Source organism: Hermetia illucens, chromosome 1 (assembly GCF_905115235.1).
Source record: "Hermetia illucens chromosome 1, iHerIll2.2.curated.20191125, whole genome shotgun sequence".
Lineage (NCBI taxonomy): Eukaryota > Metazoa > Arthropoda > Insecta > Diptera > Stratiomyidae > Hermetia > Hermetia illucens.
In genome coordinates, this window is record NC_051849.1 from 15,839,317 (window position 1) to 15,854,668 (window position 15,352).

Here is a 15,352-nt window from a genome sequence, read left to right on the forward strand (position 1 = left end):
TGACGTGTCACCGGAGTACGCTAGCCTGCTACAATTTTGTATAAAGAACTTCGTCGACGCACAGGCCAGTTAACTACTCTCGAATGAGTTGATTAAAAGACGGAAATGGCAATGAATAGGTCACACATTGAGGAGGGGCGACAATTCCATTGTTGCCTACGCCATACAGTGGAAGCCATTGTCCCAAGATGGCCGACGGGCGGGTCGCCTCAAGAGCACTTGGCGCAGAACAGTAAAGGAGAGGTGTGGTCGTCTCGGGAGGTCCTGAAAGGAGTTAAAGTGCATTTTAGCGATCTGTTAACGATGGCGCGTGCTTATAACATGCTATCATTTCAAGAGGTCGCCAAATCACACCCAAGAAGCTGTAACATCCACGCTGAGTAGCCTCAAACACTGTTTAAATAAAACACAGTCGTTTCATAATTTGTCTGAAATCACAATATCATTTCTATTATATCAGTTTTACTTAAATAATATCATTTTTCCGAAAATAGAAAATATAATATTATAAAAAATATATATACACATGCACAGTGTGCTAAAGAAAATATAATATCTTTTTTTAAAATAATTCTTTTCATTCGTTCTACTTATTCTTTTTTGTTTGTTCATTCTTTCAGTGAATAATTGATCATTCCGAGGGTTGTTGACAAGCCACAATCAATTATCATGCGAATGATAACGCTCAATTTGGAAGGTGCTATGCTTGATGTTGTATTTAGTCTTAGTTAAACTTAACGCGCTATTAAGTACTGCAGTGCTATCGGTGAATTCATCTAAAGGGAGAGGAAAGAACAGAACGAGCGATTAGAATGAGGCTAGATTTAAGGCGGTTTCCAGGAGAATGAAGGCTTTGTCATGTTATGATCGAATTTTGTTTCGTATTTTATAGAAAAGATGAAAGGTTAATGATGATTTGGCTTGAAGGTTGTAATTTGTGGTTAACACGAACAATGGTTGAATTCCCCTGGGGGTAGAGGCATGCGTGTATTCATGGGACATTCTATGGAAAATTACCTATAATAATATGGCCCATCATAAGATTGTGATCGACTGTTTGACTCCACACGTTCAGATGATGAACTGACCTGCGAACAGTGGAACAATATGAGGATTTTGTGAGGTTTTTTTTCTGGTTGAGTCATGAGTCACAGCGCTTACCTGACCCCTTCTATACTCCTTAAATCCGCTTCTAATTTTACTAAGGAAATTGACTTGGGTACGGCATCAAGAATCACGAAAACTGACTCCTTAATGATCTTAACCGTTGTGAGGATAACAATAAAAGAAAACAACAATGTACACAGGGGATCGGCTATCTTACCATTAGGCTGTGAAGGAAAGTGGTCTTGTCAGATATGAGGTCGTATCATCTTGGGTAGAATTACTTACATAAAATTTAATAACAAGAGCGGCGGTAAATACGCCAATACTTTGAATGAAATCACCTACGACGTGGATGAAAGCCGCACGAACATTCAAATTAGCATTGCTCGATGATGAGGTGTTCGCACTTTCGTCAGCGTGCAAGTGGGCATGGTTCGAACCATCATGCACGGGCGGAAGAATTGTCTCGGCCATGAATAGCCTGTGCGCGTTAGCATCACTATGATTATGACTATTATTATGATTATGATTAAGCGATGTGTACGAACTGGTTTTGGTCTTTTGCATTTCTTTACTAACTATTGATCCCTGTCGTGGACGGATTGCATTATTTGACGCGTTATTCACAACCACAAATGTAGGAATCTGATTATCCTCGTCCTGGTGCTGTACTGGCAAGTGTGAATTATGATTATTGCTTTTATTAGCGCCGTGTTTCGAATTGCAAACATTGTGACTGGAATGCGAATGGCCATGAGAATGACCGTGCGAATGGAAGCCGAATGATCCATGTAAAATGAAGCCCATTCTGAAAGAGATCAAAGCACGCGTTTTTTTAGCAAAACAAAGGCTCAACTGTTAGTCGGTCTGTAATTAATTTACATAATGTTTATCACTATGCCAATACCAGCGACAATCATCATTGTATCGGCGTCAATACTGAAGTCGTTCTTTATAATGCGATTTATTGCCAGGTAAACTAGCAACATGGTTAGAATCCAAATGACCAATATCGATAGAATTGCACCCAGAACTTCTGCAAGGGAAATTTCGGAGTTAGTACGCATGGGACGGGCTAGTTGCAATGAATCGTTTACCTATTCTCTTATATCCAAAGGACATTTTGCCATCCGCCGGCCTACTCGATATCCAAATCGCTAGGATACCTATTATGAAGCTAATGCAGTCGGACATCAGGTGGGCCGCATCGGTCATTATGGCTAGGCTTCCGGCTAGGTACCCTCCAACAAACTCCACCAGCTGAAAGGAAAGAGACAGAGCAATCAATACTTGTAAGCATGAATCAGAGAGGTTTCTTCTAGCACTCTAAGTATCATAAATCTTTAGATTCAAATTCTACTCAATGCGAACTATTAGTGACTAAATCGAGCTTACTTACCATGAAAATAATACAAAGTGTCGCTGCCACTGTTATTTTTAGCTTTGCATCTTTGGATCCTTCGTCGCTCTGAATATTGGTAAAGCCAGGCTGGTGGTAGAGGCACAGTGGACTACACAGGGGTCCATCGACGGAATTCTGTCGGAAAAGGGAACGGCATCCATTATAAACTATTTGCAATCAAAACAGGATTGATAAGCAGTCATCATATTGTCACAAATGTGCTACTCATAGAATAATTGCGCACAGCCACGAACCAGGGTAAACTTGTTTTTATCCATTTATTACTATTTTATTTGCATAACTGTTGTAAGTTGTAAACTGGTCGGGAATTCTACTTTGTTGAGACGGAATTACACCAACAATAACTTTGAAAAATAATAGCGGAACTGTCCGATTAGAATTTAGAAAACGATAAGTGGTTTTTCAACAAGTACAAATAATCATAGTGAGCAGAAGCATGAATAATTTACTGATAATTGCTGGTAACCAACCGAGACTTCTTCCATTTAATTGGTGATGTTTTGATTCACGGCTAGCCACCCTCCCGTGCTGGTGTTGGATAAGACTGTGCCTCGTCAATGGTATTGTAATTTAGGTTTGACTGGTAAAAGTGAGCCCTTTATTGAAGTTCGTATGCCATTTTGATTTCATGTTTTGAAGTTTAGAACACACATACTTATATAGAGGAGCGTAGATTAATATGGGCGATGGAAAATATGGTAGTCTTCCTAAATAACTTCGCCATAGATTGTCTCAAGCCTGTTTGAGAGAGAAGGAAAGAGTCACCGTAGTCTGAATGGTTGTGCAATACCTTGACGTCTCAAGGAGTAAGCGTAAGGAGTCCCATCCCCACATACTTGAGGGCAGACCCGAGTCTGCAATGGGATTCATCTGGAGTGGCTCTTACCACGCAGCCTCATCGAAGGTTAACTGTTAGCAAGGGAACGGGAAAGGAGGGAGAATTTCCGGGGGATGTATTCTCGGCGCGGTTATTTGCGGTTGTGCCCATATCGCGGACAGAGCTCTTTGTGGGCTCAAGCGTGGAGTTGCGCTGCACAAATTGGACATCAAACCTTACATCCATTGAGTATAAATGCTGAGCCCGTACTCAGTATAAACCAATACCGCGATACTATTCATAGCGGGGCCCTGATTATGGTCTCTAAATCAATTCGCGTCCGAAGATAACCGTGTGATTATGCCTACACAGCAGATACGTTAAATTCTCAGGATCTTTATGTCCTCAGAAGAAGGAGAAAGCAAGAACCTCAACCTATGCTTAAAATTACTGAAAGAAGAAAAGCTTATTGGACTAAGGTTCTGTGCGTTGTACCGCGACAGTCTTGGAATCGGGGAATGGGAATAGATTTCCAGCTCCAGCGTATCAAGTCGACCGGCCTTTTGGTCGTTTACCATCGACTTCGATGTTCAGAAGTGAATTCCCGATAGCACGAGACGCCTCTCTCGCAACTTTTCCACGATCGGTGCAACCCCATAACGATCGCGGATATCCTCATTTCGGATATGAAGCCCATAGTGTTTTACGTAGGCACCTGTCGTGAGACTTAATCCTACGGTCCCCTTTAGACACGGATTGATTTTGTGACCACAATCAGAGCCCCGCTGAGACAAGCAATAACGGTACCAGTCTATACCAAGTGCATGGCTTAACATTCATACTGGTGGATGCAAGAATTACCTAAATCTCTACCGAACTATGGAGTACGGCACCCGTGTTGATACGCAACACCACGTCGAGGCCCGAAGGTCTCTTCTCGCTTGAGCACAACCACAACCACCATGAAAGTCCCACTAGGGGGGCCAGCCGCAAATAACCGAGCTGTCCTCACATACAACAGGAGTTCACCCGAAGTATGTGAGTCCAGGGGCTTTCCCGGTTCCCATGGTACCAGTATACCCCTGGTAAGGTTTCGTGACCAATTTGCCACTTCAGATGAGTCCCCGTGCAGACTCGGGTCTGATCGCCCTAATTAGGTCTTTGGAGCATTCGCCTACTGAATCACGGCCGGCAAACCAAAGTGAGTACAGCGTCTCCCGGTGCCACCACTATGGAGGTTCTCCTCGACCACTTGGTTTTGGTTTGGCCGATAGGATTGCCGCCCCATCTTCCTCGCCGCCACCTCTGAGCATCTCATTTCGGATATAATCAAAACATGTCACGCCACTAGTCCAATGCAGCATCTTCGTCTTCATTATGGTAAGACGCTGATTATTGTCTTTTATAGTCGGCCAACACTCAGAACCATAGAGAGCGACAGGATGTTCAATGTTGCAGCTTTTGGCACCAGAGCATCGGCTCTCTTGCAGAGCGTAGATATCAATGCGCCTTTTTCGAAGGGCTCTTCCGAGCTCCTCGGTCTTTCCAGTTAGGGCGACAACATTTAGCGTGTAGACACATATTGGTTTTGTCTGGACTAATCTACAATGATAGTGGGGATGAAAAATGCAATAGTCTAAAAGTAAAGAAAAACCATTGAATGATGCTCATAATTGGGGCATGGAGCGAAAACCGCAGTTCATTCGTGAAACAATTTTTACTGTTATAGCTAACAACAAAATTGTCATCATCAGCTCATTAACCTAACGAAATCAGCATCTAATAATGACTAAGACTACACATCTTTTTTTTTCCGATGCAAGGTGGAAAGCTTCAAAAGCTACCGCAGGCTCCTGCCACACGGTTATGTGGGACTCTTACCCACTAAAACCACCTCCTTCTCCTTCCACTCTCTCTGCGGGACTTCCATTTGGTATTACGTCGCGGGGCTGGATCAGAATTTATTCTGCGCTCATGTCAACATTCGTGTTCCTCTCGCGTTCATTCTTTCGGATGACTTCCTCATGCCTAAGCTTCTTTCCGATGGCTGTAATCACTTTTTCAACTTCGGTCCATATCTCCTTGGCTTTCACCATAAGCTCCATGATATTTTCGGGTGTAAAGTGCTCCTCGGTTGTAGCTCTTTGGGTTTCGAATCTGGGGCAGTGAAAAAAGACGTGTTCTGCGTCCTCTGGAATGTTTGCACACTGTGGGCAATATGGCGAATCATCACGCCCAAATCGATACAGATATGCTCGATGGCCTCCGTGTCCGCTCAAGAATTGAGTTAGGTCGAAACCTACTTCGGCTCTTGCCATTTCGCGACAGTTTCAGCTTGTGCAAACTGTCGCCGACGGGCAGGAGATTCTCCGGTGAGGTACGTTCGATCATAAAGTCGTTGTATTTCTTTCGCCAGAATCTCAATCGGGACCATTCCTGCTATCACGCAAGCTGCTTCATTGGAAATTGTTCTGTAAGCGCAACATGTTCGGAGTACACTTATGCGATACGCAGCTCCAATCTTTCTCTTATTTATTATATTTTCCAGTGCATCTGCCCATACTAGGGCTGCATACAGTAGGATTGAACTGACCACACTTGAAATAAGGAGTCCACGGCTCGGCCTTGGGCCACCTATATTTGGTAGCATTTTCGCAACCAGCGCTTCGATGTTATATGCCTTGGTTGCTGCACCCTCCACATGCAATCTGAAATTCCACCTCTGGTCAATCATTACACCTAAGTATTAAGTGCAGGCTTGGAATAATTGTTTGCGTTCCAACTTTGATCGTCATGGAAGTGCACTTTCTCACATCTAACACCCCATTTAGTACAGCGAGCTCTCATTAACCGATTTCGTACTACTACTTTCGTACTATTTCATACCACTTCTTCTTCTACTCTAGTAGCCAAAACCACGTTGTAGGCGGATACTCAAGCTAGTGGGATCAAGCAGTGGACTTCAGGATAGACTGATATCTTCTTCTTCAGCCTTTGTCCCGTTCACAAACGGGGTCGGCTCGTCGTGATCGGCTTCGCCATTTGGCTCTATCGAATGCCTGATCTGGGTGCAATCTCGAGGCTTTCAAATCCCCATCCAGCGTATCAAGCCACCGTTGCTTAGGTCTGCCTTTTGGTCGTTTACCATCGACTTCGATGTTCAGACCAATCTTGGCAAGTGAATTCTCGTTTGCACGAATTGCGTGACCGTACCATCGAAGACGCCTCTCTCGCAACTTTTCCACGATCGGTGCTACCCCATAACGATCGCGGATATCCTCATTTCGGATGTGATCTAAACGTGTGACGCCACTAGTCCAACGTAGCATCTTCGTCTCCATTACCGCAAGACGCCGTTCATTGTCTTTTATGGTCGGCCAACACTCCGAACTATAGGATAGACTGATATGGAATATAGCTTTCTGCGACCCAATCCATTTCTCTCTGGGGTTTACATGTGACTCTCCAGGAGCCAACCCTCTCATCTACCAAGGCCGTTTCTGGGTGGTAACAGTCCTACTTTGCACGAGGGGACCTTAATATTAACAAAATGCTATGGAATTAGACTGAAGAGTCGATGGACACCTCCCCCTGGATAGTTTGTAGTCGAAAGGAACTGACTGATACCCGGTCATCACGGTGAGTAACTTTCACCTTGCTGTGGTACGGAGAACTATGGCATGGCGGACTGTCTAACCCGCATACTCGTGGGAATCAAATCAGTAAACAAATTAAAAGTATAGAAAAGTCAAACAACAAGAAATAAACAGGACGCCGTACCGCACATAAATTGGTCCATCGGGTGGAGGCTGATATTGAGACTCAGGTGACTACACCCAAGAAGGGAGAATTTTGAAAATTAAGCAATGGAACCAATATCAACATTGGTCTATTGCGGAGACCGCAATCAACAAAGGTCCCTGCTCAAAAAGCAGGGATCAGCAAGAGTACCTCGGAGGTCAGTATATTAGACATCAGGAAGGAGTCAGGCCTCGGTGACGCAGGTAAATCTTCAACAACCGAGCCAAGAAAGCGGAGAGCAGCGTAGATCAACCCACAAGAGAGGAACAATTCCAAGAAGCACAAATCTAAGAGGGGAAGAAATTCTGAATACGTCAGGGATGAAGGTAAGAACTAGGAGGCCCGCCGTAAGCTATGCTAATGCGGCGAAAAGCATTCGTCTGACCATGCTGCCGAAAGTATATCCTGAGCAAATAGTTACTCGTCAGGAGCAGGGGATTATTGAATATCTCATCGTAATGCAGATGTGTCATAGATGGCATACACTTTCGCCGAGGTCTTATATTGGTGGATTGCGCTATGGAGAACACGGCGGACTTATTTAGGGCTTGAGTCACTAAATTGTCAGGATGGAAAGGAATAGAATTGTCGAAATGTGCTGGGGATGATATACCGCAGCGATTGATATGGGGAAGCTTCGATGCCTCCTCATCAGTCAAAATTGAGGAAGAGTTTTTAGAAGCGAAAAGATTGCCAAAATCAAACTCTTCACGATCGGGGTAGATGACCGATGCATGGAGACAATTAAAAGTCGTAAGTGCTCCATGAAATACAGCTTTGGTAGCATATCTGTGGACGCGTACTGGAAGAAACGTAACAGAGATACGTGACGATGAACGCCAACTGTTGGCACAAACGGATTTTACGCCACCCTAGAGCTGGAGCTAGAATGGTGCTCAAAAGTCCTTCTTCTTGCACCACCTGCAGAGAACTCGTAATCCGCATTCAAATAAGTGAACGTTTGGGAACGTCGTAAGAACAAAGGATCAGGAGACTGGTAGAACGTGAGGAAATCTGAGACCGCAAGTCTACCCAATTATTTCGTCATTGATAAGATTTAGCCGGAACTCCAATGGGTGACGAGGTTGTGCGTGAGCCAACCAATATGCAGCGTATCCTCGCCACTCAGTCGGATGTCGCATTCAGTAAGTAACCGATCGCCAAGTCTCCATGAAAACGGCCGTTGCTGGTACCATAATGCTTTCGGCATCGAGGCCAAGCGATGTGACAAACCTTGTGCGTTCTCGGAAGACGCAACCGACTCTTGCCAATGGCGGCTAGCGACTCGGCTACAAATTCACGTCATCTATTCGTCAAGGACGAGATATAGCACTGTACGTATTTGATCGGTTCTCGCGCCGACTTATGCGTGTGCCCTCGGTCAAAACCGAAAAACAATCCCCAACGGTGGATCTACGAGGCGTCGGCGACAAAGGGCACTACAATCAGCACTTATGGTTCAGATGTCCGCATTCTCAACCTCGGGCTGCGCGTGTTTTTACCTGTAACTTTATTGTAGAGGACGTAGATCGGGCATTGGCGCCGATTTTTTAGCTTATTACGGTTCCGTCGCCGATCTACAACATAAGCAGCTGATCGACAAGAAAACCCTGCTTTCTTCGAAGAGTCAGATAGTGAAGTGCACAACGCCATGTGTCAAGGTAGCTCGCAGTGCCACAAACTACTAAGACGATATCCGCAAATTACGCCTTCCGATGGCGAACCATCAAAATTGTGCCACCTCACCGGGGCGATCGGTAATTTGCAAGGCTCGCCACCGACACCTGAGCCGACATACAGCACGTATCCGGCAAGGACAACATAGTTGCTGACGCTTTGTCACGTATCTTCGATGTTACCATCCTCGCCTCACTCGACTTCTCGACTATCGCCAAGGCGCAGGACAACTCCAAACACAAATTTCGGGGGTTGTCCATCTTCGGCTCGAACCTCTCTCCCTGTTGCGAATACTCGGAAAAGGGACTCCGGACATACATTCCGGCCCCCTTTCGCAAGGAAGTGTTCCACGCGGTTCACGACGTAGCGCATCCAGGCGTCAGGACGACAAATCGGTTAGTCACCGAGAAATACTTCTGGCTCTCCATGAATAAGGACATCAACTCCTGGGCTAGAGAGCGCATCGCACGCCAGAAGTGTAAGGTCATCAGGCATGTAAGAAAAGAAGTGGGTCCATTTCCCCGCACTACCAAGCGGTTCCACACCCTACACCTCGACATCGTAGGCCCTTTGCGAGATTCGTACGGTTTCAGGTATTGTCTCACAATCATCGACAGGTTTACGCGGTGGTCTGAGGTAATACCTCTGAAGGACATTACGGCGCAATCTTGTGCCGAAGCCTTCTGTCGAGAGTGGATCCCTCGTTTTGGTGTCAATGCAGTGATCATTACTGTCCAGGGAATGCAATTTGAGTCCACCCTTTTGTCGGAGTTAGGCAAACAACTCCTGTTATTCAATACCAGTGGACTACGGCATACCACCCGCAATCCAATGGGATGTTGAGCATTGGCATCGGATGCTGTAAGCCGCCATTATGGCTCGCGACGATCCGTCCCGGACTCAGGTCTTGCCTCTCGTTCTACTTGGCCTCCGAACAACCCGCCGAGAGGAATTTGCTGCCAGCCCCCCGGAGCTGATATACGGGGAGAACCCAAGGCTCCCAAGTAATCGACAAGAGATCGGGTCTCACAGATTCGGGATTGCTGCGCTTGCTGAAAGCCAACCTTCACCGAATGAAAACCACACCTCCCATCCGACACACATCTGGACCTGCCTGCACTCCCAAGGAGTTGGACACGTGCACGCACGTCCTGGCCAGGACGGATGTTGTCCGGAAGCTGCTTCAGCCTTCATACGAACGCCCGTACCGTATTCTCGAGCGGGGAGAGCATTTATTTCAGCTCGAGATCGAAGGACACAAAAAGGCTGTCTACTTATCCAGACTGAAGCCCGTGTGCGCCCCAAATTAACGTCGCGTTCGCTTCGCAAAATGATGGCGAACGCAGTTCCGGGTTCAGTCGCTGAAACCCCTAGGTTTCATCTGGGGGCGGAGTGATGTGGCGCAGCAGGGTTAACAGCATTCGAAATTTATTTCGAATGAAATCCCTTCCCCAGCACCTTATCAAGCAGTTGGATACAATGATGGAAAAGATAATTTACAAGATGGGTGAAACCCAATATTTTTGAAAACGACAATAAACTATCCGGGACACATTTGAATTTCTGCAAACCCAACTTCTTTTTGGATGGAATAGGCCAGGTTTGTCGATTTGACACCAAATTTCAAATTAAAGATGCTTTGACTGAAATAGATATTACTGGAAACTGGACGAGGCAAATAGAGGAATACTTCTCAGAGCGCACTTTCTCGTATAGGACGGACAATATCTCCAGGGAATGCATCGTAATAGCGAGGGTGCCACAGGACTCACAATCTGGTCATCACGATACGCGAAAAGTATAGAAATTTAGGCAACGGAGTACCATAAGAACGATGAAGCCCTGGCTGGAAAGAATTGCTTTAACCTCGACCAAGGTGGAGACTAAAGCAGGGTTGATAATGAATTGTAGAAAAAGGAACTTTGTTAAAGTGGGGGTGATAGTTCATCCCTAACCTACTATCTGGAAGTGATTATCGACGTCAAAAGGAAGATGCAAGAATTTTACCGAAAGTCGATGGGCTCAAGCACAGCTGACAATTTCGCATAATTGGAGTGGTACGGTTTGTAAAGACTAAAGACATTTGTAAGTTCACAGGATCGAAAAAAAAGTTTAGTGAATTTTTCGGCGCCTTCAGAACAACATCGAAGGAGACAGTCGTGGAGGTGGGGGATTTATCTGCGCTGGAAGTGCATCTGCTGTCCAAGGAAAAGCCGGATGCAGGGACTCTGTTACGGCAACGAACATGAGACATAAATGGTCTGGCGACTGGCCTAGCCTAACTAATTTCTTAGGATGGTTTTGGTTTTGTCCATTTGCCATTGTTCGAGAATGTTAAGGGGAAGATGGAATAAGGTGACATCAGAAGTATGCTACTGGTAAAGTCTCCTCAATTTATGATATATGCAGACGACGACGGTGGGATGGCCGATTTGGTTGATCGTCAGCTTCTTGATCTGGTTACCTCGCGTTTGCATCTCGGTTGGTTATGGATATTTGTGTTCGTTCTTGGTTTGTTCTGATGATGTAAACTTATCATTTACACGGGCAATTGGAAGAGGGGGCTGCAGTATCATCGCAGTAGTGTGGTGAAAGTGTATTAACATTGAATTTCACTCATACTTGTGTCTGGAGAGTTGAAGACTATTCTGGATATACGACGTTTTAGCAATGTAAGGCACATTCACCGTAAGCATTGATTTATGCATACAATTCTGCACCTACCACCCTTCGCCTATGGACATCAGCCAAATTTTCGAAGTTCTTTGTGATAACTTTTATAATTCTTCTTCCTCTTCAGCGTTTTTCCGGTTCGGAAGCGGTGTCAGATTCTTTTAATAGGTTGTACCATTTTGCTCGGTGAAAGGCTTGATCTGGATGGAGTCGTGATGCTTTCAAATCACTATCCAGCGTATCAAGCCACCGTTGTTTTGATCGTTTCCCATTAGCTTCGATGTTCAGACTATTCTTGACAAGTGAACTCCCTTCAGCGCGGATTATATGATCGTACCATCGAAGATGTCTCACTCGCACGATCGGTGCAACCCCATATTGATTTTGGATACCCTTATCTCTCATGTGACTAGGATTTATTAAGTCACTGGTCCAACGCATTTTCGTCTCTATTACAGCGAGGCGCCATCCATTGCCTTTTATTCGTGTAAGTAAATGATAAGGACCATGCGATTAGTTGACTCCATCTAATCTAGTCTATTTAGAGATACAAATCGAGAGATGGGAGGACGGTTACATTGCCAATTGAATTGTAGATTCATTATAACCGATTTTTGCTTTGTTTTGAACCTTTATGATTTACCCGACGATACACGTAATTCAATATAAGCTTCTGTCTTCAGGGTTTAGCTTAATCAATTTGTCCGATGGCTGAATAACACATGAATATAGCATTGTACTGGGATCAACTAACAAGAGAAACAGAGTAAAATGTGTTTAATTAAAAATTACTAATCTTTACGACTTGGTCACGTAGATAATGGTCATCTGATAACTGTAAGTGCTAAGATTGCGATAAGGCTACTTTTAAATTGATGAATTCAAGAAAACACTGTTCTTCAATGTTTCAAGATTTCTGTGAGTACTGTAGATTGTAAACAAGCATGCACACTATGGACATTAGTAGCATTTAAAGCTTATGAGTGGAGATAAGGCAATGAAAACCGGGGACGATTTTCATGCAAGGCACGATATGATTTCACTTTCAGATAAAGCAAGGGAGCGATATATTCTGTCTGTGAAAGTGAAAGTTCATTTGATTTATTAAGTAGGTTTAGCTATTTTGGGACATTTGAAGATTTAATTGCATAATAACAGTAATCACAAGTGAACAAGGATCTGATATTTGTGTGAGGGATATGGGGTCAAAGGCTAATATAGGTCCCAGGGCGAAACGTGGATTGGTACACACGATGGAGCATAAAACCTGGGAAACGCCTGCTGAACCAGCAGCAACAGCTCTACTACAAAACCCTATCTCCACCTCTACGTGGTGATCGCTGGGAGTTCTTTCTTCATGAAAAATTGCAGACGGAGAAGGATGAAGGCGAGTGTCCCGCGCCTAAAAACGGGACAAAATGTACCAACTGGTCCTCCAAGTTGTGGGTTGGGTAGGATTGAGAGCCCTACATAGAAAACCGATGTTACAAAACCACGTGATGTGACAGCGTTGCAAGGGATGCGATGGACACCGGGATGCCGGTTTCGTGGAGAAGAGCGGCTACACCATATATTATAGCGGCTATCCAGTAAACCATGCGCTTGGAGTAGGTTTTTTAGTCAGTCAAAAAATGAAACCGGCTGTTGTTGGTTTCGAAAATATAAGCGAATGGCTATGTGCTCTGCGCTTGCGAGGCAAGTTTAGAAATATAAGTCTCATAAACGTTTACGCCCCTACAGAGGAGACTGCAGAGTCGGAGAAGTATACCTGCTACGAGGAAGTTGAGCGGACCCTCGAAGCCTGTCCTAGATATGCTATCAAAATCATATTTGGAGATTTCAACAGTCAAGTAGGGACGGACCCCGTATTCAGGCGATACGTTTGCCCCATAGCTTACATAGGGATACCAATGATAGCGGACTGCGGATTATTCAGTTAACAGTGCCGCACGAAATGGTTGTTGGAAGTACCTGGTTTGCGCGGAAAGCGGTTCACAAACATACGTGGGCCTCTCCAGACGGGACCACTTTCAACCAGATTGACCACGTTCTGATTGAACGCCGCCACCTCTCATGATGAATGTCAGAACATAAAGAGGGGCCAATATAGACTCGGACCACTATCTCCTTCGCACGGTGCTCCGAGTTCGAATTTCGACACCACCTACAATCCCCTCTGATAATCAGGGGAGTGTGAATACCGAAGCCATTCACAACACAGCCCTCCGCAACACATATAAAGGCGAAATGGATGCCGCAATAACCGCAGTCAACAGAGATCCTGGAGATGAAGCATCAACAAATGATTTTAAAATCACCTGAAGAACGTTATCATAAACACGGCCACAAACATAATTGGCCCCAGCCGCAAAAGGAGTCGAAACGGCTGGTTTGACGATGATTGTAAGCTAGCAACGGAACGGAAGAATGCTGTGTACCGAGCAATGTTGCATCCTCAAAGGACGCGGGCACGCGCAGGGACTTATCACGAACTCCGGCAAGCGAAGAAGCGACTTCACAAACGGAAAAAGGAAGCCTGGGAGAACCAACAAGTCTATGAACTAGAAAAGTACAGGAAGCAACCGCACCAGGCGCGTAAGATTTACCAACAAGTCGGCAGGATGAAGCCTTATACACCGCGATGCTCATCCTGCCGAGACCAAAAGGGAAATTTCCAAGAGAATGGGCATATTGGAGCAATGGGTTGAGTATTTTGATGAACTGCTCAAAAACCAAAATATCGGCGAGTTGGAGGTCCCGCCAACTGAAGACGACGGACAAATGCTGCCATCATCAAGCGAAGAAGAAACAGTCCGTGCAGTTCTTCAGCTTAAAAACCATAAGTCGCCAAGAGCCGATGGAATTACAACCGAATTGGTTAACTAAGGAGGCGACCAATTACACCAAGTGGTTCATCAACTGATGTTCAAAGTATGGGACAGCGAATTAATGCCTGACGATTGGCCCCCTACATGAGGATGGATGATTCCGTAGCCTACATAACGACGAAATCTATGAGCGATACCATGACCGCCCGGCTGTGGATAAAATCCGGCTCAATAGGCTACGGTGGGCGGGTCACTTAATCCGTATGGATGAGGATGATCCCACCTGGAAAGTCTATAAGGGCAATATCTATATTAGAAAAAGAAGACGAGGCAGACCCTGCCTAAGATGGAGCGATGGCGTAGGTCAGGACGCCAGACAGCTTTTAGGGATATCGAATTGGTAGACCTCGGCGCAAAACTGGGGTCTCTGGAGTTCCTTATTAAGGCAGGCCTAGACCGGATACTAGTTGTTGCGCCGTTGATGATGATGATATGCAGATACGGGCATTTGATACCGCCTTTAAAGTCTCTTGCCCTACTAAGTACAGCAAAAAGACCCTGCCACCGTGGTGGAATGAAGATCTCTCTAGTCTCAGGAAGCTGACCAGAGAAATCTTCAACATCTGCTACAGGAAAAAATACTGGCAGCCATACAAGGACGGCCTGAAGAACTACAAGTCGGCCATCAGGACCGCCAAGAGGCGGTCTTGGCTGGACTATTGTCAGAACATCGAAAGCATTAGTGAATTCGCGAGGCTCAGTAAGATTCTGTCCAAGGAACATAAGAGCCCATCCTTCCTTAAAAAGTCGGAAGGCTCCTGGACGGAATCTTCTAGCGAAACCTTGGAGCTGCTGGTGCAAGCGCACTTTCCCTCCAGCGAGGAGGACTGTGAGTCAGAAACCTTGCTTGGAGGGTTTGCGGCAACCACAGCTGTGCGAGACTATCAAATCGGTAATTACCGAGGATAGGATCGACTGGGCTATAAACAGCTTCTCCGCATACAAATCTCCAGGCCCAGGTGGCAT

General features: G+C 45.3%; 1 protein-coding gene across 5 annotated transcripts in view; it reads right to left on the bottom strand.

The window, feature by feature from the left end:
* Nucleotides 1-415: 415 nt before the first annotated feature.
* The window catches only part of LOC119661414 (zinc transporter 2), a 48,425-nt gene continuing 33,488 nt past the window's right edge, over nt 416-15,352 (bottom strand). Inside the window, exons 1-8 of one of the 5 annotated variants that reach the window (XM_038070754.1) lie at nt 3,001-3,150; nt 2,507-2,644; nt 2,205-2,367; nt 1,990-2,143; nt 1,393-1,915; nt 1,162-1,331; nt 1,018-1,088; nt 635-776 (exon numbers count right to left, since the gene is read on the bottom strand). In XM_038070754.1, the coding sequence (XP_037926682.1) occupies nt 661-776; nt 1,018-1,088; nt 1,162-1,331; nt 1,393-1,915; nt 1,990-2,143; nt 2,205-2,367; nt 2,507-2,644; nt 3,001-3,015 (1,350 nt within the window). In that variant the 5' untranslated portion in view covers nt 3,016-3,150 and the 3' untranslated portion in view covers nt 635-660. Of the gene's footprint in view, nt 777-1,017; nt 1,089-1,161; nt 1,332-1,392; nt 1,916-1,989; nt 2,144-2,204; nt 2,368-2,506; nt 2,645-2,763; nt 2,893-2,979; nt 3,151-15,352 lie in introns of those variants that run through there. The other 4 variants (XM_038070751.1, XM_038070753.1, XM_038070749.1 and 1 more) reach the window with 4 other exon arrangements.